We start from the raw sequence: 22239 nt of genomic DNA on the forward strand, positions 1-22239 counted from the left end.
GCTTCTCTGTGCCGGAACTCATCTAAGATGGACTGATGCAAAGTGGAATAGTGTTCTGTGGTCCGACGACTCCACATTAAAAATTGTTTTTGGAAATTGTGGACGTCGTGTCCTTCGGGCCAAAGAGGAAAAGAACCATGCGGACTGTTATGGACGCAAAGTTCAAAAGCCAGCATCTGTGATGGTATGGGGCTGTGTTAGTGCCAATGGCATGGGTAACTTACACATCTGTGAAGACACCATTAATGCTGAAAGATGCATACAGGTTTTGGAGAAACATATGCTGCCATTCAAGCAACGTCCTTTCCATGGACGCCCCTGCTTATTGCAGCAAGACAATGGCAAACCACATACTGCACGTCTTACAACAGCGTGGCTTCGTAGTAAAAGAGTGCAGGTACTAGACTGGCCTGCCTGCAGTCCAGACCTGTCTCCCATTGAAAATGCCTGGCGCATTATGAAGCGTAATATATGACAACGGAGACCCCGGACTGTTGAACAGCTGAAGCTCTACATCAAGCCAGAATGGGAAAGAATTCCACCTACAAAGGTTCAACAACTAGTGTCCTCAGTTCCCAAATGTTTATTGAATGTTGTTAAAAGAAAAGGTGATGTAACACAGTGGTAAACATGACCCTGTCCCAGCTTTTTTGGAACGTGTTGCAGACATAAAATTCAAAGTTAATGATTATTTGCTAAAAACAATAAAGTTGCTCAGTTTGAACATTAAATATCTTGCCCTTATAGTGTATTAAATTAAATATAGGTTGAACATGATTTGCAAATCATTGTATTCTGTTTTTATTTATGTTTAACACAATGTCCCAGCTTCATTGGAATTAGGGTTGTACATTCATACGTGTAGCAAATGCGTCCCTATATTATTGAGCCAGGAAAATATATCGCCTCCAATGGCTGGTATATACATACTGTATATACTGTAACACTGTCATCATGAGGCTTTGGCATGCCGCGACGACTCTGTGCTAGCAGCTAGCTAGCTCGCTGGCTAGTAGGCTCCCGGACTAACGACGATTTTATCCAATACGTCAACGCCCCCCTTGGAGTCGTTTTTGGGTCAACATAACAAAGACATTTGACGGAAAGGTAACCGTTGGTTAAACACTGTGGCACACGTAATTCAGCCTGTTGTGCACACTGACAGACATTTGAGCGCATCCGTTCTGATACTTACAAACCCCACAATTCTTTGCGTTTCAATTTATTACGTTAGCCTGAATAACAAAATATACAACACTGAAATAATGATACCGAGCTGTTCTGTCAATTGTGGCCTCCAGGGAAGATATAGCGTTTCATAGTTTGCTAGCTAACTTTGCGCTGTAGCGTTAGAAATGAGCCTTGTAATAAAAACTAGTCTAAAAAGTAACTTGGAATTGCGGCGTATAGCCACTGATGGATTGAGAGCCCAAGTACGTACCTGGACTTTGTTTTAGGCATGGCCAAAAAACATCTGAACAACTGAAATGATGAAAAAGAGTTACATCGCAACAATTCAGTACTACATTGTTCTCGGTCTTTGTTTTCAGCAATTATCTCCAAATATATATAGTCAGAAACACATTTCTGAGTCTTTAAAGAAATTATTTCTCTTGTGCAGCGCATCATAATTAACCCCCGTAGCTCATAAAGGCTGCATTCGTTGTAGTTGTGTGTGAGAGAATGTTACATGAAGCTATTCCGACAACGAGGGTAGAATATGTTCATATGTTTCATGTTTGTTTGTGTCACACACACACACAGCAGAGAACATCTGTACCTGAGGGTCAGTGATGCCTCGTTTCTCAGTGTTGGCAGAAGCGCTGATTGTTTTCTGCTCTCAGCTGAGCAAACCTTATGTAACAGAGGCGAGCCTCACTATTTGTGACGTAACAACGCTCGGACACACAGACCTCGTTCTCTCTAATCGTACAATTACTTGTCGAAAGGTATCTGTCCTTTGAGTTCTGATGTGTTTTCTTAATTGCGCAACAGCAATCGGTAAGTCATTAGCGATGCTGGCGGAATCTTTTTGGAGGCTCGTTGCCTCAGCGGTATTAACATAAGCATAGCAGTCTGAGCGCCACGGACGTCCACACATCGCTTTTGTGTGGAATTGAATCCCATCTGTGCAATCCATGGAGGGACAAAACAAAGTGTAGAAGAAGAAAAAATTCAAAGCATTCCGCTCTGTGTTTGACTCAAAATAGCTCATATGACACAACCGACTTCTTTTTTGGGTCCAGCTGCTCACATGAAAGAAAGCCCACAGCCCAATGAAGTATTCCCACTGGCCTGAAGGAAATTTGCAACTGTAAGGCTATAAGCTGTACATGTTCTCTGCAATTTTGTTTAATAATTCATAAGATTTCCCCCTCTGCTATAACTAGAAAAGGCTTCATAAGAGACAAGTGGGAAGCTGTTTCCATATGATTACACAGCGGAAGGATAATTAAACCTCTATACCATGAGGCTTATCGTCTCCTCGTACCAACACGCCATTTCATACATTATTCAAATCTCTCTCTCTCTCTCTCTCTCTCTCTCTTTCTCTCTCTCTCTATGAGGTATGCATGTCTGTGCATTCACATTTTGTACAATCCTTGCCTGTGTCTGCATTTTCAAGACTCATTGGGCATGCGCGTGGTGTTGTGTAGACTTGTGTTTGCGTCCACGTCTCTCGGGAGTAATGATTCGATTATTCTCCATTACACTGTGTATTCACACATCAGCGCTAATGAGGGAGCAGTTACGTGAAGCCAGCTCAGTGTTGGATTTAAAGTGCGACCTTGGGAAGCTTCCTACTCAGTTTAGCAGCGTTAATGGAACAAATACAAAACAGCAGAGACGAAGGAGAGTTAAAACACAAGAAATAATGGAGGATATGTACACATACTTATGGATATCATTTCAGGCGGCAGCCCATCAGTACCTGTATAGTTTTTCTAAGCATATCATTCCCTTACCCTTTAGCAGCATTGCAAAATTGCCACCTGGCGAGAATTTTATTAGGCCCGTCTGCAGTTCAGTGCCAGTGTGAGAAGCTTTATGGCCAACACACTACTCCAACACACTGTACAATTTACGCTATCCATGGAAAGTCTTTCGAAATAGGATCTGTTCTTGACAAACCACACCAGCGCACACTCAGAATGCTGCACATTATAATCTTCCGCTTGAAGCCTTTGAACAACCTTAACTTTGTACGGGTAAAGCTTTATCACTCTCTGACGCATCCGCTCAATCAAGCTTTTTTGGATGCTGACTTCCAGCGCAGCCCTCTGGATGGACTCTTCCTGGATTTGCACAAACGCCTGCTCTAAGAGTTGGGTGTTTTCATCAGTGGTGGGAGTAGCAGGCCTTCCGCCAGCATATGTTTGCCAAGAACAGTAAATGGAACTATGTGTTTCACCTGCCGAGCTACTGTATATTAGCATCAGAGGGATTTTATGTTTTTCTTTTTTTTTCTTTTTATCCATCCATCTATTTTCTATATCGCCTATCCTCATTTGGGTTGCGGGTGAGCGGGAACCGATCCCAGCTGACTTTGGGCGAGAGTCAATTGCAGATTTTTCTTTTATCTCTTGGTGAAATTTTACGTAAACGCATGCGTTTTTAAAACCTATTGGAATCCTCTTGGAAAAGTCTGGTGAATGTTGTCCTCATTAGTCGTTGTATAGGTTGTGATTTAATATTTTACGCTGTGTACCAAAGAGATTGTATTTCTTTTCTTAACTTTAACTGTACATCTCCCATGAAGCATGAGTTTGAAAGAAAACAATTCAATCAGTTTAAAACATCTTTATTTATTTATTTTTGTATAATATAACCAACAAACCATCTTGCAGGGGAGTCTCAAAGATATGAAACAAAAAGCTCGACAAAACAAAAGCAGCTTCACAGAAAAATTCAGTTTTTTTTTTTTTCACGGTGGCAGGAGACTGAAAAGAGAAAAATGTCCATGAGTTGTCATTGTCCTTTGTCACTTTAATCAGGTGTTGTTTTTTTTACAGTAAATCTTTATGTTAGAGTCGTGGCGAATAGATATTTTGTGAAAATCAATACTTAAACAATAACCTTTATTTGTTGAAGCATGCATGACAAGACAGGGCATGTTGCGTGACACATCTGCATCAGCCAGGGACAGAGACGGTTTGGTGTCAAGGATGGAAAGTGTGGGAGATGTGCGTGATCATGTATCAGCGCCTGCCGCAGTGGGATCGAAGAGACAGATTGAAGCTAAAAAACAAAACAACAACAACAACAAAAACAACAATCGAACAGAGATCAAGTGTCAGCCGGATCAGAGCAGGAACAGACATATTGTCGTGCACACAAAATCTAGACATACAAAGCAGGATTACTATAGTCACGGAAATATTCTTCATGGAATATTTTTGTGGGTGCAGAGAGGATGTGGACGATTGCTTTCCTGACTTTTTAGCTCACAATTTAATGACTGCATGATCTTCATAAAAATACTCTTCAATATAATGTACAGTTTGTCACATAATGGAAGGAGTGGTGAGGGAAGAAAGTAGCATCAACTATAGATTGAGCGTGTTCGTTATGTTGAAAAAAAAAAGTCTTAAAAGCATCAGTGGAGCTTCCAAAGATGAATGTTCTGTAGGTCGTACAATTCGGATTCCTGTCCAAATGTTTTTGGAAAACAAGAGGGAAAAAAAACTAATTAACAAACAAGAAGAGTCCAATTGTCTCGATTTCTTCAAATCTTGGCGTATTACTATGACCACGATGTGACAATCTACACAGACATAAAGAAAAAAAATGACTTGGATAAGAATGCTTTCAGGCTAACGATATGGAAAATGTTATTTTTTTCCCCATAAAAAAAAATAAAAAATAGCCAAACTTCATCAAAAACTTCATCAAAAATATAACAAAGATCATGTATGAATGCATGTTTGACATCTCTATGTTGAATGGTTTGTTTGTTCTTTTTTTTTTGTATTGTTTTTGTGAGAGTGGCCTTTTGAAAAGCAATGTCAACCTTCTGTATGTTCCACATTCATTCAGGACTGAAAAAAAAAAAAAAAAACTCGATACCGTACCATACCGTACCCAACAATACCATACAAATTTAACAGAATCCATCGACTTTTTAACGCTTGCAGGCAATGGAGGTTAAAATATGTTTTGCACTGTAAAGCCAATCCTTTTCTTAGTAACAGCTTACAGTCTTGATGGATAACAGGAAGACAATAAGTACCGTATATATTACCCATCTTCCCATCTCTCATACTTCCTCTCCATATTGAATTTCAACTTCACCTTGCATCCCTCTTCCCTCCTCATTCTCATCTCACTCCCTATCTCTGCGTATCTAATTAATGAGGGAGCTCCTCCCACTGGACAGAATTAGTTCTCAGGAAGAGTGGGGCAGCCGACAAAGTGTGAACAGGATCAACAGAGAACAGGCCAGAGGACACAGACGCTGATGGATGGCCGTAAAGGCATGCAAGAGGAGCAAAAGTGGGGTGGGGGGGACAGAATGGGGGATGCTGCTGCAGAACTGGTTGCCTTCTGCTGGATTCTTTGACGATGAAGGTCATCATTTATTTAAAAAAATAAAAAATAAAAAAAAATTACCATTGCAACACTGAAATCTAATTATTTTTTTGTAGCTTCTTGTCTGTCTGCTTCTGAAGTGTACTTCATCCTTCTATTTATGCCACTTTGCAGTCTCAGTAATATAGGTGATTAGATCAAAAATTAAAGGCTGCTTGTTCAAGCGTTAATACACAGTTCATCATTATTTTATTAATATCCGTAGACAAAACGACTCTACAAACCCTCCATATTGCCGGCTTTCATGAAACCCAGAGAGAGAAACTGAGTTATTTTCTCCCCTTAGGTGCCTTGATATGAAGCAGCATCTATAATAAACTGTATGCAATAAAACTGAGTTGCAATGTGCTGCCAAATACTCATTACTGTAGTTCAGATGTAAAATTAGATGAGGGTTCCGTCAAAATAAGAGAGAGAATAAGGGAAGGAAAGAGTGCAGGATATTGTTTTTGTCGCTTTAACAATAGCAGATGATTGCCAGGCACTTAGTTGCACTCAAATAATTAATCACTGCAATAAATGTTCATTAAGGGGATTTTTGCATCGGGTGGGAGTGCATTTCCATGCTTTGCAACTTCGTTGCCGAGACGTGATAGAGCGTCCGAACGTGGGAGTATTTTTCCCTTCCCTTGTCTGCATTAAAATGGGAGTTTTCCACACCTTTCCCAGTTTAATTGCAGCCAGTGATGCAGTAAGTTGATGGATGAATATGCGTATTTATAAATGATCAATTGCTCTGGAGGCGAGGGAACAAGCCCGAACTTGATCCGACACAGCTCCAATTACCACGGGCTGTTAAGATATCCATCCATCCATTTACTGAGCCACTTCTCCTCACTAGGGTCGCGGGCGGGCTGGAGCCTATCCCAGCTATCATCGGCCACACCCTGAACTGGTTGCCAGCCAATCGCAGAGCACATACAAACAAACAACCATTCGCACTCACATTCACACCTACAGGCAATTTAGAGTTGTCAATTAACCTACCATGGGATGTGGGAGGAAACCGGAGTGCCCAGAGAAAACCCACGTCGGCACGGGGAGAACATGCAAACTCCACAGAGCCGGGGCCGGGGATTGAACCCCGGTCCTCAGAACTGTGAGGCAGACGCTCTAACCAGTCGTTCGCCGTGCAGCCCTGGTAAGATAGGCAGCGTCTAACATGGACTGTACTGAAGTCACGTTCTGGCAACTGGCAATGGGTCAACATTTTCTGGCAAGCCCCAAGAGTGCGTGCACACTGCGCTTGTTTGCGTGACATGTCTGCAAAAATAATCCTCATGACATGTTGTCGGCAGTGGAGTAGAAGGTTTGGCAGCAGTTCCGTGTTTCTCTCCTGATTTACGCTTCATCTCATTCAAAACATTAATCCATGGATTTTATGTGCAAATCAAAATGAACAATATTACGAGGAGGGAGAATTGGGAGATGTTTTTCTATGCCTGCAATAACTTAACTCCAGTTCACCCTCTTGAAGCACTATAGAAAATGGATGGATGTTATGTAATATGTACCTGTGCACAAAATGTGTATATGGCGTATGTGAGAGGTCAGTCAAACTAAGTATTATCTTTGAGAAAGCAAAATTTCCAAGTCCTCTCATAGGGTCACCTTGCCGCCACAAATGTGCTTTACTGCCTTTCAATATCTGTATTGCACTGTACAGCACTCCGCTATTAATCCAAAGTTCGCCTGCTTGTTTACAGCTGCATCCAGGTGAAGCCTTCACTGTGTATCACACCAGCCCGACGTTGTCCAGTCTGTCCAAACCTGTGGTGCTGTGGACTCAGCAGGATGTCTGCAAGTGGCTTAAGAAACACTGTCCTCACAACTACTTGACATACGTCGAAGCCTTCTCTCATCACGCCATCACAGGTACTCACGTTTTCTGTTGCACTCACACCTTTAAGGTACCAATTTTAGTACATACATGACAAGAGAGGACAGAGAAGCTGCTTGACATGACATTGTTCCACCTCATGTGATGTTCCTGTTTCGTCAGACATTGTAAATCAGTGCAATAAACGGCTTGGCATATCTCACTTTGCAAGTTTTATTTTAAGGTATGTGGTTGCACAGCTTAGTTGCGTTTGCGGCTCCACAGCTTAGCTTGCTCAACTGGAAGACCGTTTGAGGCCAAATCTCTCCAAAGGAGATTGAAAAGGCATTCATGTGTAATCAGACTGCAGACTATTTTTGGTGAAGAAAGCTGCACGAAAAAAAAAATGTTGGGTCATTTGTCGTTCTAAGTTCAAACAATACCTCACACAAGCAGACACATACGAGGTGTGTAACAAAAGTTCCAGGACTGTTGTCATGAAAGATATACAGTATTACAGTTTTCCCATCTGAAGTGATCCCCCTGTATTCTAACGCACTTTCACCCTTGGAAGGATTCTTCCTGCATCCTCCACAGCTCTGTAATCTTAATGTCGTCCACGTCTTCAAAACGGTACCCATGATGACCCCTTTTGAGTTTGCGATAGAGGTCAAAATCACACTCGCGAGTAGGGTAGTTGGCCAAACACGGCTATTCTCCTCTGTGCCAGGAACTGTTGGATGCTCAATGTATTGTCATTGTGAAGCAGCCATGAGTTGTCCTGTCCTCTAGTCTCGTCCTGTACACTGAACGAAGTAAACGCCGCAAGATCTCGGACTCTGGTCGATTGTCTGGCCCTGTGGCGAGAACGTGCAGCGGACGACGCCCCACCCTTACATCAAAGAATGCAGTTAACATGACTTTGACTTCTGGCTTCGACTGTCACAGTTTCTAGGTCTTGGCGATATCGTAATCTTCCACTGAAAGCTCTGGATTTTGGTCTCCGGGTCGTAATTGTAGATAGATGGATACTTTATTCATCTCGTGAGGGTAATTAGATAGAGCCATGATTCTCACAAGCAATTCTGGACTCCATGGTCTTATCGTCCCTCCCTCTGCTCATTGCTTGATGACCTGACAGAGGATTTGTATAAAGGAAAAAACATTAAATGGCTGCAGAAAGTGGAGCTCATTCACAATTACAGTATATTACTCCAACGAAAGGGAAAACTCTTACAACCTGTTCACAAAACTCTTACAACCTGTTCACACGGAAACATGTTGAAGTGTTTGAGACGATTCTACGCTACGCTACGACCCTATGCTAACACTGCCAACAACAATGACGGTGGATCACCATGTCAAATGTTTTTGACCTTGGCAGTGATATGGGCTTTTCGTTGTTCTACCTTTGTCGTCAGTCCACGCAGATGACACACACGTTGCTGCAACGAATTTTGTTTTCACAGGAAATGTCTTAAAAATGAAAAATAAATCAATCGGCTTTATTTCCGTGTGGCCGTGGCCGTGGTTTGTAGTTTGAGATTGAAATATATCCTTTGTGACACCAGTCCTGGAACTTTTCAGACACACCTCATACAGTAAAGGCCCCTTTGGCGGTGCATTGTACCTACACGGCACAACTCAACCTATTATTGACTCTTGTGCACACACACTATGGAGAGCAGGTGGTCACAATGTGCATACTGTACATCGGGTAAGCAGACTGCAGTTTCATTGTTGACGTGTTTGAGAATATACGGCAAGAAAGGACAAAAATTAACACGTCGATTTACCCTGTTGCAGTGCCTTTGGTCCGGTCACTGTAGTATTAGACTCCATAATCTCCAGTTTGCTTGATAACAATTTTAACTATATACTGCTAGATCTGAACATTTATATTTAGAAATTCTCAAACAGCCAAACAGAAGGAAGGCGATGCATTTTCACGGTCCTACTGGATTTAATTTATTTCTGCGGTATTGTGAAAGTGATGCATGAATGTGTTCTTTATTATTATTGCCGATGCGTATGGCAAGTATCAATACACGTTTTGCGTCTGAATTGTCATACTTGCGCGTTCCCTGGAGGGTGGTGGATCTGAGCAACCTCGAGATGAATTCTCTTTCTGTATCAGCTTTTGTTCAGTGACCCAAACATAATCACGTCTCTCACAGTCTCTCAGTAAAGCGCGCCATCACAGCGGAACAAGCTGCCCGAGGAGATCAGTGTCGCCATTCAATTTGCACTCGAGCATTTGGGACATCATTTTTCATAGTGTGGTTTTCTTTAATCCTTTTGTAACAACTCTGTCCATTTTTTTGGAGGGGGTAAGCAACTGAAAAATGATTACATTGCAAGTACTTGTAGAAAAGGCTGGTATTAAGGTGTTCTCGAACAGTGTATGGATTGTGATAAAGAAACCACCAATATAGCAATGTGACTAGTGTTAGTAGTGTGACTGCGCTCTATTTTTCCAGACAATTAGTGCCACTGCTCATGTTTTAGTGGTGTAGCAAATATGCTACATTGATAATGATGTACAGTGTTCATAGCAAAGAAAATGATACATTTTGAAGTGATTTCAAAGCAGCGAGGAGCTTTAGATTAGGGTATTTTGATTCTATATATTTAATTAAAGAAAATTCGTCTAGGTAGGTTTCATTGTATTAGTTTTTTTTCAGACCAGGCTACTTGTCAGGGCAGTGTAAACACTGAATTTTTGACCCTAAAGCAGACCCTTTAAGAAAAAAAAAATAGAGCAATCAAACAGAATTTATTAAGCCCAGGAAGCACGTAACACATGAGAAATATGACAGTCAAAAATGAAACTGACGACAAAAGGTCGACATGAAACAACAGCTATCGAATACAAAACTAAGTCAAAGATGTGGTCGCAGCCAGAGTGGAAGGAGGACACCTAAAACAATGGAACCGCAAATCTAGCTACACAAACTACAAAGGCTAGAGAAATGAACTGATAGAAATACTTATATTCGTCAACGTACAAATAATCAGTAAATACTCCCAGATTCAACAAAACAAAATACGAGGGATGAGAAATACACCGGAACATTCGAGACGATGGACATAAGCAATAAAATCACCTGGCATCTTCCTTTCGCATCTGCTGCATCTAAATGCCCAGCTGATGATAACAGACAGCAGGTGCGACGCAAGAGGCTCCGCCCAGCAACGCTACCCAGGGACACTACGGAAAGACAAAAAAAAACAAAAGCAAACCAAAAAAAAACCTTTAGGTCTTGGTGGCAGAAAAATAGGAACATGACACTATTGTAGACCAACCATCTTCAAGTGATTCTAGTGATTGCATTTCAAGGCTACATCACAAAGCAACTCAAACCACGTTGAGATGAATGAGGCTTCATTGCTGGCAGGAGTGAATCCCAGCTATTTCTGCAGTTATGTATACGTTCAATTCTGTTTATCTTATCCAGTTGATAGTGCCCTAATATAGGACGGCTACAGTATATCAGGTGTGTACATGTCAAAAAAGGATGATAAAGAATGAGGAAAAAGACAGATTCTTAACAATTCGCAGTACTGTGTATATACATTGATGTGTAAAAAAAGCATACTAGTGTATTATTGAATGCAAATGCAGCTTCAGCCTCGATGCTAATGACGTGAGAATTAAAAGCGCTTAACATGATAAAATCACATCTGTGAACATTTAATTTGAATTGCCCCACTAACAAAGGTTAGAGCATAAACTTATCTTAATTTTCATGCTTTTTACAACGCCTTTTTGGCAGAAAAAAAGCCTCTCATTTGCCATTGAAAGTGTAATATGCGATTTGTTTTGAAGCCAAATTGAGAGTAGTGATCTCAATTGAGCAGCGTTTGTTTCTCTCCCAATCTGCAGGCAATTAATGAGAGCCGTGTCACGTCTGTGGAGAATTGATTTGAATTCCATTCTACTGCTTTGTCTCATTTATGCACGCATATAGCAAGGGCATTGTGTCTCCTGGACGTGCTGGAGCGCCTCTCGGCAAGCACGCACGAATGGATGCAGGGGGGCGACAGGGTGTGAAGCAGAGGTTGGTTTGATTTTTATGAACGCTAGCACAACGTGTGTGCGAAACAAATCTGACTGTGAATACCGTTCCAAGAAAAATACCGTTTTATTACAGAATTGGCTTGTTTCACATTATGTGCCAGAAACTAAATTCATCTGCGCAATTGCAGTTTGCCTCATATACTGCATATCAAACTAACAATATGTTTTGGGGTGGGGAATAAAATAAAAATATTGTTTACTCTTAGAGGCAGAAACTATAAAAGAATAAACAGATGCTACTGCGTGGTGGCCAACTTCTATTTACACAACCAACACAATAGAATTGATTCAGTATTGAATCATGTTTAGCATGTGAAATGTGCGTCAACATCGGAGGTTACAAACAGTGGCGTGCTTCCAAGCAGGAAATGGAGGTTTGAAAAGATTATGACGTATGATCGCACAGTAGTCTGCAGATCTGTCATGTAGACTTGTAACCAAATAATCAATCGAACCATTGCTGAACTGATTTGATTTTTGCAGATTACACGCAAGTGTTCATCTTTTACTACGGTGTAAATCGTTGGAATACGACTGCCATCTCTCGATTAAGGCCATTTATATTTGACAAGGTCAAAAACGGGGCAGAGGAGAAATCACCCTGATTGTTATGTCTCGTTGCTTTTTTTTGTTTTGTTTATTTGCTTCTCTGCTGACCTTTCATAACGACATTCTTGTTAGGTAAGACAGGGTTTGGAGGGATAGATGTCAAAGGTGTCTGCGCTTGTGTTCCTGGATGCATCGTGGAAGAACGATGGTCCAATCAGCCAAGTTCCAGTTCCGCCGTCCTTATAAGACTTTCCCTGGCCTGCTCCAACAATTCTGTGTTTTCATCTGTGGTGGTAGTAGCAGGCCGCTGTGTGGTTTGTCAAGTTTTGAGAAATTTGCCATGGATAGCGTAACATGTACTATGTTTTGGAGCAGTGTGAAGCCCCAAAAGCTTCTCAAACTGGCACAGAACTGCAGTGAGGGACAGAAAAACGTCTTGCCTGGCAGCAATTTTATAACGCTCTTCTGATGTCAACTAGCGAGCCATGGGCGAGGGAATTATACGTTTACCAAAACTGCAAAGCCTAAGATGCCAAATCCTAACGGCCTTTTGTCTGTCCGAATTTATCACAGCAACTGTTTATTGTCGGAATTTTCCTCCTTCACTCTTTTTTCGGAACCCAGCGCCCGACTTTTTTAATGGCGATTATGAAGTCAATTATTTGCAGATTTTCACAATTCTTGGTTGTGCACAGTCCCAATCTTCCGCAAATTGCGGGGTTCCACTGTAGTGACTTTTGGGACTTCCTGTACAGACAGACAGACAATAAATAAAAAATGAGACGTGAACTATACGATTAACGACTCTAATTATATGATTTGGGAGCTGTGGCAGGTATGAAGGATTCTTCTGTTTGCAGTGAAGGACATACCTGATTGTTCTAACATCTGTGTGCATGCCTATTGCTTGAAGCACATTTTTTTTTTTTTTTTTTTTTAATCCCCTACATGCTAATGTGAAGGCAGGCTGCTTGTAAAATGTGCTCGATTTGTGGGAAATGGTTTGTTAAATCAGTGCCTCCCCTGTGCTAAATGCCAGCTCTTTAATAAGTCCGACCTGGAACGAATGCTTTCCTCCTCATTCCAGACTTTTTTCTGCTGCTAATTGGAAATCTGTAGTTTCGATGTGGATTAGGCTGTGAATAACTTGGAGCAAATTTTGGTGAATCCTCATCAAATGAGTAATATGTCGTTCCCTCTCATTACAAAATATTTCACAGCATGGGAACCTTGTTCATTCAGAATTGTTTTCTTTAGTCTGGGGATGGTATATAAAACAGAACAATACGACTTAAAGTCTGCAGCATTTGTCACCTGTGTAAAAAGCTCAATCATTTAAATGAGTTCATGCTTTACTCACATTGAAAATTAATTACAAGCGTAAGAAAACTTGATCTGATGAGATTTTGACATCAATATAAACTGAAATCGGAACGTGTCAATGGAATTTTCCATTGTTTTCACCCAAATGTGCAATTGGGGTCAGCTCCAGATTAAAGTTGGTTTGGCATGAAAGCGTTTTGACCCTGCAGGAGCACAAACAAATAAATAGGCCAATCTACGTCAATAAACGCACGCTGGGAACAACTAGTTGCCCCTTACTTCCTTTACTATTAGTTTCTTCTAATTACGAGCAAAATTGCCTTGAGGTTAACGTGTTAAACGAGAATCCCATCACCTCTTGACAGGAAGGGCCTTGCTGCGTTTGAACGGGGAGAAGCTGCAGAGGATGGGAATCGTGCAGGACACCCTAAGACAGGAAGTCCTCCAGCAAGTCCTGCAGCTTCAGGTTCGGGAAGAGGTCCGCAACCTTCAGCTCCTCAGTCGAAGTAAGGAAGGAGGGGGGGGGGACTTTTTTAAACTTAAACATTAAACATTTGATTTAGCGTTGGCTAAATTGACAGCCTGACAGCAGGTGTGCCTGCGGTGACAAACTTGGAAATAGACATCGAAGAGGCAGCGTGCACCTCCATTGATGGCAGCCCGTAATTTGCCGCCCTGCCTCGGAATCACGGCGTCAGTCAACATTTTTACAAGCCACACATCAATAAAATGACCCAGTTAATCACAACTGGCTTGGATCCAGCAGTGACTTGCATGCAATAGTGTGTCACCTGTTGTTCCTCATTGTTTTCTGTTCGTTCCTGGCAACACAAAGCTTTGCTCGCTTTGGGTGTTACGATCTTCAAGCAATGATCTTTACTCTGTGGAAAGCTGTGGATTAATTTAATATCCTTGTTACCCAGTTTAAGATCCACGTACTAGAATGCTCTAGTAGAACAACTGTGTACTAGTGACTAACAAGGTAAAGGATTTCTTACAAGACAGGCACATGCACTGATTCACCGCTAATGGTGCTCAACCACCTGCCCATTCACGAGTGTTATTTCATTTAAAATCGTAATTATTTTGACAGCAAACATTTTGCAGTGGAATCAAGGAGCGCTTACAATAAAAATTTGAACAATAGAAACAAACATACATTTTGGATGATGACAGCATCCTGGCCAAAACGCTGTCCTCTGTAGGATAAGTCACCTTTCGTCAGGGAGATATTTTCATGCAAACATTTATGCTACAACAGTTGAGTTTTCAAATGAGCATAAATAAATAACGCTATAATATACATTAAAAAAAATAAAAAATAGGAAGCTGTCTGACTATCTGTCTGTTTGATTTTATTTGCATAATAATAGGCCTGTTGTTAACATTAACTACCCAAAGTGGGTTTCTGATATGAAATGAACAGTAGGTCTTAAGTTGAGCTGCTATGAAAAAGTACTTGCTTCCTTCTCAAATTCTTTTTATTTATTTATTCATTTTTTTGGCATAGCTCAGAGCAGACTTTGCATGTTATTATTTTATCTACAGTATGCAATTTAAAATATTCTACTGTTTTTTGCTAATTTTATGAATCATTTTGGCGCCCTTTTTTTTGGCTTGGGCACCTTCCTCCCAAAAAAATGTTGCCATTTTGTTATTTACTAGTCATGCTCGTAAGGAAAAAAATGCCTTCCTTGTGCAACTAGGGGGCATTATTTGCTACTAGTAGGATCCAGGCGTCTACCAGTGCATGACACTTGGCTACTAGTTGGGCATAATACTGTTACTAGTGCAGCACAGTAGTTTTCTAGTAAGGTTTAATTGCATACTAATAGGTCAAAAGGGGCACTCGTCGTGGAAAAACATTACCAGTAAGTCGCAATTGTTCTATAGTGCACTGAATTTTCTACTAGTGAGGACAAGGAGTCTAAGAGTACTGGGATCTTAAGTTGGATAGCAAATATCAAATAAATGCACAAATGGCTATCTATATGCAACTAGTGTGCTACTAGTATGCAATACACTACTTGTGCGCGACTATACACAACTACATTTCGGCACATTAGTAGGACAACTTTGGCATACTAGTAGGATAACTATGAGTTACAAGTAAGGCAAAATTATGGACTAGTTGACAACTGCATTCTACTGGCACTACGAGTGGCATTATACCTTCCACTAGTTATCATCTACACTGGCAGTACTAGTTGCACACAGATATAAACAAGTGCACAGTTTGGAGTCTGCAGAAATGTTACAAGTAAGACGCAGTGGTCCTACGAGTGCACTCCAAGACATTTTGGAGTTTTAGCTGGAAATCAAGAATATGGAATACTCTGCGCTCATGTTGGCTCCAATGTATGGAGCATTGCTACAAGCTTATATTTTGTCACATCTTGTACTGATGCTTGTGTTGTTTTTTTTTTTTTTTGTTCCCCCCACAATAACTACTTACAGCAGTGGACTTTGAGATAAGTAGATACATGATGAAAATAATGCACTCTAATCCAGTCCAACAGACATTCTGCAAGAAACTGAAGCAAAGCTTTTTCCAATTAATCAGCTTCATAATTAACAAACAAAACTAATCTGCAACACTTGATTAGGCATTTTGGATGATGGAACAAGAGACACAAGACGACACAGTGTTTGTAAGACATTAACGTTTCATATAACCACTTGTAATTTAGATCAGATGATAGATTCATGTAGTCACTGAAGGCGCTGGTTTGAGCTGCTGCTGATACAAATCAGTTCCAGTTAGTGGTAATAATTGACTATTAGACTTTGGAAAAAGTGCAATTAAGATTCAAACTGAAGAAATGTTGGGCTCAGTCATTTGTATGACATAAGTAGACGGTAAACCAATCAATCAACCAATCATTATTTTCTGAATTTCAATAACTGTTCTTCAAAAAGACAGTTTTGTATCGAATTGAGAGCTTTTCAGTTGATGTTGGACAGCAGCTCAAACTAAAAAAAAAAAAAAAAAAAGGCAGAGCTGGTCAAAGTTAGCTAGAGATGAATAATTAATTGGATGCTTCCAAAAGTAGCTGCTGAAACTGTATGAAAACATGCATCTGTAGTTACTAAATGTTCAAGAGAATGTTAAATCTTATATCTGGGTCAATAGCACATCAAGTGCCTAAAATGTCATTGTCCACCCTGTCAGCAACCTCATCTATTTTGTTATTTGCATGTACATTGTCTGCTTGCAGTTAATTTTGGAAAGCAAAGTGTGGGAGCTTGACCAATATGCATTTACAACAACAAAGCATCTACTTAATACAGTGAATATGAAGTTCAATGGAAAATCTCAGCTTTTTTTTTCTGGGTGAAATGGGGACGTCTCAATAGCACCTTATAGTAATATTGAGTTGCCTGTTTAAAATAAGATGTTTTTTTTATGGACACCTTTTATATTTCCTAGGTGAAACTCTGCGTTTCGCTCAAACGTGATGAAAGTTTGTCTCTGGTCTTAGCTGGTTGGGTGACGTTTGATTACGCAGCCAGGCGGAGCAGAAAAAAAAAGAGACAGTTGTGATTGGATTTGAGGTGCATGACAGAAAAGTAGATGGGGAGAAATGGACAGATCAGATAATAATGAAGGAGTGCAGAGAGAGAAAACTTTGTCTGACAGCGCATTTATTCACTGGTCGGGTGTCTACGCCTTCCATTATGTGCTAATCAGTCAGTGACAGGCACACTTTCTAGAAGCAGCGTAATAACGGTTCACGGTTGGTATCGATTCACCGTACTAATTGAGGTACAGCAAATTGGAATTCAAGATGATATTCTCCTCACAATACCTAGAGGTAAGAAAATGTACTTTTCTCTGTGTGGAAAAAAAAAAGTGTTTTCATCATCGTTTGTATAATCGGTGTCAAGTGGTTGTTGAAGCTGAAGCAAATTTCCGAGAGAATTTTGTGGCGAGAATGAACTCATCGCGTGCTTGATTTCCACATCAAATGTCGAGCAGAGAAGAGGAAAAGATCCATAAAACATTGCTTTGAAAATGACATGGAAACTTGACGAACCTTTGAATCTTCTGGGTCTACACGAGCGTGTAAAAATGTTAAGTCTGCAGGAGTTGAACGATCGGGGGGAATATTGCTGTTGAAACAAACTTTTTTCTTTTGAACAATACTTTGTGCAAAGGTTCAGGACACGGTTAAAAAAAAAAAAAAAGCTATACTCCACTGGCAAGCTGAAAATGTTATGTGTGTGGAAAATTTTAATCAGAGCATCAAAGTAGAATGCAAATATGTATGTCAGCGACCATACACAAAGTACACTTGTTCAGCCTTCACTGCAGTACTTTCATCGCTGTCATGTTAGAAATCTATTGCCTCGCACATTTTCATCACGATCTCATGCGTGTATTTTTAGACTCTTCCCTTTCCATGGTCCATGTACTCTATTTTCAGCTTAGTGGATGGTGCCCGTCTGTGCGGCGAAAGGTGAAGGGGAGTCTTGCGATGCCCAAAGCAAAGCCTCTTAGCTCTCCCGGTGTAGTGCGAGCTTTGCAGGGGTTGCTGTAACATCTGGAGAGCTTTAGGAGTGTTGGGCGGATGGAGAAAAAGGTTTGGGGCTGTATTCGGAACGGAGATCAGTGGGGGATGAAGACTCCTCCTCCTCTTCCTGGTCTCCTGGTTGTTGGTTTATCATTAAAATAAACTGTCAGTTCCTCCTTCCTTCCCAACACATGAAATTTTCATCAAAGTCTGTCTTTGTATGCAGCCATCTGCTATGCCTCAGCGTCTCACTGGTAATTAGTTAAAGCCAGATGACTGTTATAGACCCCCTCATGCCACCTTTGACCCCCTGTATTATTCAAACAAAAAGATTTTGCCTATCCCTGCAGTTAGTTTTCTTTTGCTTTCCTCAGAGTTGAACTTACGAGCGGCAAGTGTGAAACATAAGAAATGAAAATATTTGGCTGGCTACTGTGCATCTCCCCTTTTTCCCACTTCCTCCTGTGCCATATGAGGAACCCTTTGGGAGCTCATTTAAATTATTTTCCATCAGAGAAGTGTTTCCCCCTGCGTCTTCACATGCCTCCAGTCATATTTCCAGCCACTTCGTTCTTCCGTCTCTGTGTGTCGTGGCTCAGGTTCACGCGAGTGCCAGACTTGCATCTGTCTGCGCCCAGGAAACAGGTGGCGCGCCTTTGTCGGCTATCTGGAGAGAAGAGCTCGCAGCTGAAAAAGCCAACAGAGTTTAGGCGAGGAAAGTGTGACCGCCTAATGATGCTTGATGTCAGGAGTTGGCTCGTCGTCAGGGAAACCGGCTGGTTTCATCTGTTGTTTTCCGAGAGGAAGATAATGACAACGAGGAGGAAGGCTCGTTGTTGCATGCTGTCACAATCTAGTTTTGTATAGTAGTAAGCATTCAACTACAAATGGCTTAGTGCGATAACAATAAAATAATATACGTTGTTTCCCGCCTTATTGCGCTTCATTGTTCATGTCCCAGCTATATTGAGGATTTTTAAGCAATTGTTTTTTTTAATGGGTTTTTACAATAAACCGACTTACTGTAGTTCCCTTCTCAGTCGCCGGTGCACGTTTTAGCCATTTATTGAATGCCAGGAGAACAGTAAAACACAGAACACACACAGAAGCTGCTGTCGGGCACAGCTCACGCCCAGGCACTCACATCCACTCACTGAGCACCCCATCAAGCCCCGCCTCTTAAAGGCACATGTACCGTATGTCTAACTCACAGACGCTACAATACGAACAGTAATTTTGTACATTTTGTGCTCAAATACATCTACAATGTGTTTAAAAGGTGTTTTTATAAAATTTATTTGTTTCCATGCGGTCTCTTCATATTGCAGATTTTCACCATTTGCTTGACTTTATGGGTCTGAAACGCATCCCCCACCATAAATGGGGATTCACTGTCCATTTTTTGTTGTTGTTGTTCATTTAAACAGTCCAACACATACAAAAGCAGGAACAATGTGTGTAGAATTAAAGAAACGCAGGGATTTGTATTTCCTCATTCAATTGATGAATCTGAAATTTATGTCCGAAAGAGTGCAGCCTTATGCCAGAGTATAATAAGTGGCCCCAGCTCCCTCCAGTTCAACAATTCACCAAAAATCCAAACAAAAACATAACAACAATACACAACCTCATACCTGTACGTCTGTTATGTTCTTATAAAAAAGAGATATTAAAGATTGATACTTTTCAAGCTATAAATGCTTCTGGATTATCCCTAATTATGTGCTGATCTTCTTTCTCTTTCCTTTCTGCAGCCTCCTTTGGAAACTTCTCATAGTTCATCATGCGGTCCGTTTGGCATGAAAACTGCAGGAGCCATGGAGGTGCTTCTGTCTTCAGATTTGCGAGTGGAGAATCAACCCTCGGACAAGCCTATTGACTACATGCCAACCAGTCTGCTGGATTATCATCCAACGCTGGCTTGCCAGACCTCGAGACGAGAGACAAAGCCCTGCTCAAGCCTGGGGCACCAACTGTAGCATAACGATAACACGGTGATTATGTTGGTGTGAAACTGGTCTAGGTCTGCTTAGAAAGTCCATCATAGCTAGTCCGTCTCATTTGAATTAACTGGAAATCAAAAACTGCATTCTTTTTCAAGCACAAACGCTCTTGCATAATTTTGGACATGTAGCTGAAGTTGTATTTGGTGAGTACTCATTACACTTTTTTTACATGAATTTTAACTTTTTAAGCCAAGAAGGTTGAGAACTTGGTTTAAATTATGTGTATATATGAGTCCATCCCTCATGCACAAACTACTGCAGATTTTCTTCTCAGGATTTGAGATCACTGGTGGATGACTGATAGCAGATATTATCATCAGACGTTTTATATTGTGATTGAATTAGACTAGATTTAATATATAGCTAGACACGATATACAGTACATTTGAGGATTGTAAAATAACTTGCGCTGTAAAACCAGTGTATTCTCACAGAAGCTTAGTGTTGTTTCCATGGGACAAATCCCAAGGACATGCACGTGTAATGGGATGATCTCGTTGTCTACGCTTGATAAAGCAAAAATGTAAATGTAATTACACAATGAGGACTAGCTGTTAGGGATAAGTAAGACATACTGAAGTGCGGTATTTTGCTGGGAAGAATGCCCGTTTATGCTTTGCCTATTACAGATGAAGCATTTAACTGCCTGGCGGTGTTGTTCATGAGCGCTTCTGTAAGTCATCTCCCCGACAAACACAAAAGAAATGAATAAACCCCACTTGTATGCTACACACCTCTATCCCCGTGTGACACTGTGATTTTAAAAGCTTCAAAATCGTGTAATACTGTGACAGCTACACAGATACAAGCTTCCCGAGCTAACTCGAGTGAGCGCGTTTGGTGTCAGTATGAGACAGAAGCAGACATCCATGATGAGGAAGAGACATTTGCATACATCAAGAGACAAACTTCCAACAAATAACACTTCAGACAACTTCCCTCCATCTGGCCCCTTCACAGCCAGATGCACCCAACTGCAAGTGACTGACTGTTAAAAGGGAGATCGACTAACTGTATTATTTTTTAGGTACTTGATGATCGGTATGTGTATACTCTAAGTACTGAAATGCTGTAAGGAAAGTGAAAAGTGAGTTGTTGTTTTTTTTTTAATACAATAAACTACTCAAGTTAAAGGACTTTTGACCTTGTATTGCTGTCAATCATCTCTCTCGGTCTTTCTTTCTCTCGCTCACTTTCTCTCTTCTCATGCTATGGAAAGAGAAGGTACAGTGGATATAAAAAGTCTAAACACCCCTGGTTAAATGGCAAATCTCTTTGATATATAAAAACAAAAAAGATGAGACCAAGATAAATCATTTCAAAGCTTTTTCCTTTATGTGACATAAAATGTACAACTTAATTGAAATAAAGAATCTTTTACAGAGGAGAAGTAAAAACGAACAAATGAGATGATGCGGTTGAAAACGTTTGCACACCCTCTTAAAAATTGGGGATGTGGCTGTGTTCAAAAGGAACCAATCACATTCAAACTCGTGTGACATGAGAATCAACACACTTGCCACCATGAAAAGTGTGTCTTTGATTAAGCCCAAACCACTTCCACAGCATTAGAGGGATCTCTTTGTTCAAAGGTATCCGTCAGAAAGAATTTCTAAGGCACATACCATGGAACACAGTGAAGACAGTCATCATCAAGTGGAGAAAATATGCCACAACCGTAACATATGCCAAAACTGGACAGCCCTCCAAAGAAAGGACAAGAAGAAAACTACAGGCTGCCAAAAGGACAACAGCAACATTGGAAGAGCTGCAGGTATTTCTGGCAAGTACTGGCTGTTTAGGACATGTGACAACAATCTTCCCGTCTTCTTCATACTTGTATTTCTGGGCTGTGGGGTTGTGGGGGATGAAGTAAGCCTCATCTAAAAAAACAACAACAAACAAACATCCAAGACCAATTACATTATGCAAAAGAACACTTGAAACCTCCTAAACACGTGTGGTGACCCAAGATTGAACTTTTTTGGTCAGACCCGCATATTATGTTTGGTTCACCAAAAGAACACTGTACCCACAGCGAACCATGGTGGTGGCAGCATCATGCTTTGGGGCTCTTTTTCTTCAGCTATCCACTGCGGCCTCAGTCATTAGTTTGAGGATATGCATATTCAGCAACCAAGTTATTGTACATGATATTATTTTCTTCCCATTAAAAGGTGAGGTTGTGACTGAATGCAAGTGTGACTCAGCAGTGGGGAAATATTGATTCCTAATCAACAAATTGGAGTTCGACCATGCAGCGTCTCAGAGCAAATTGAGTTGGACCCATGAGGTTACTGTGTATGTGTTTGTTGCCCACATTCTAATTTGTTGCCTTGTTTTACAGTCACCAGCCAC

General features: G+C 40.8%; 1 protein-coding gene across 1 annotated transcript in view; it reads left to right on the forward strand.

The window, feature by feature from the left end:
• Positions 1-20967, forward strand: part of LOC133399121 (sterile alpha motif domain-containing protein 10-like) — a 55528-nt gene extending 34561 nt beyond the window's left edge. Inside the window, exons 3-5 of the mRNA XM_061670301.1 lie at positions 7296-7464; positions 13727-13867; positions 19630-20967. Coding sequence (XP_061526285.1) covers positions 7296-7464; positions 13727-13867; positions 19630-19652 — 333 coding nt within the window. The 3' untranslated portion in view covers positions 19653-20967. The remainder of the gene's footprint in view (positions 1-7295; positions 7465-13726; positions 13868-19629) is intronic.
• The last annotated feature ends 1272 nt before the right edge of the window (positions 20968-22239 follow it).

The sequence above is a fragment of the Phycodurus eques genome, chromosome 1 (assembly GCF_024500275.1).
Source record: "Phycodurus eques isolate BA_2022a chromosome 1, UOR_Pequ_1.1, whole genome shotgun sequence".
NCBI classification, from domain to species: Eukaryota; Metazoa; Chordata; class Actinopteri; order Syngnathiformes; family Syngnathidae; genus Phycodurus; species Phycodurus eques.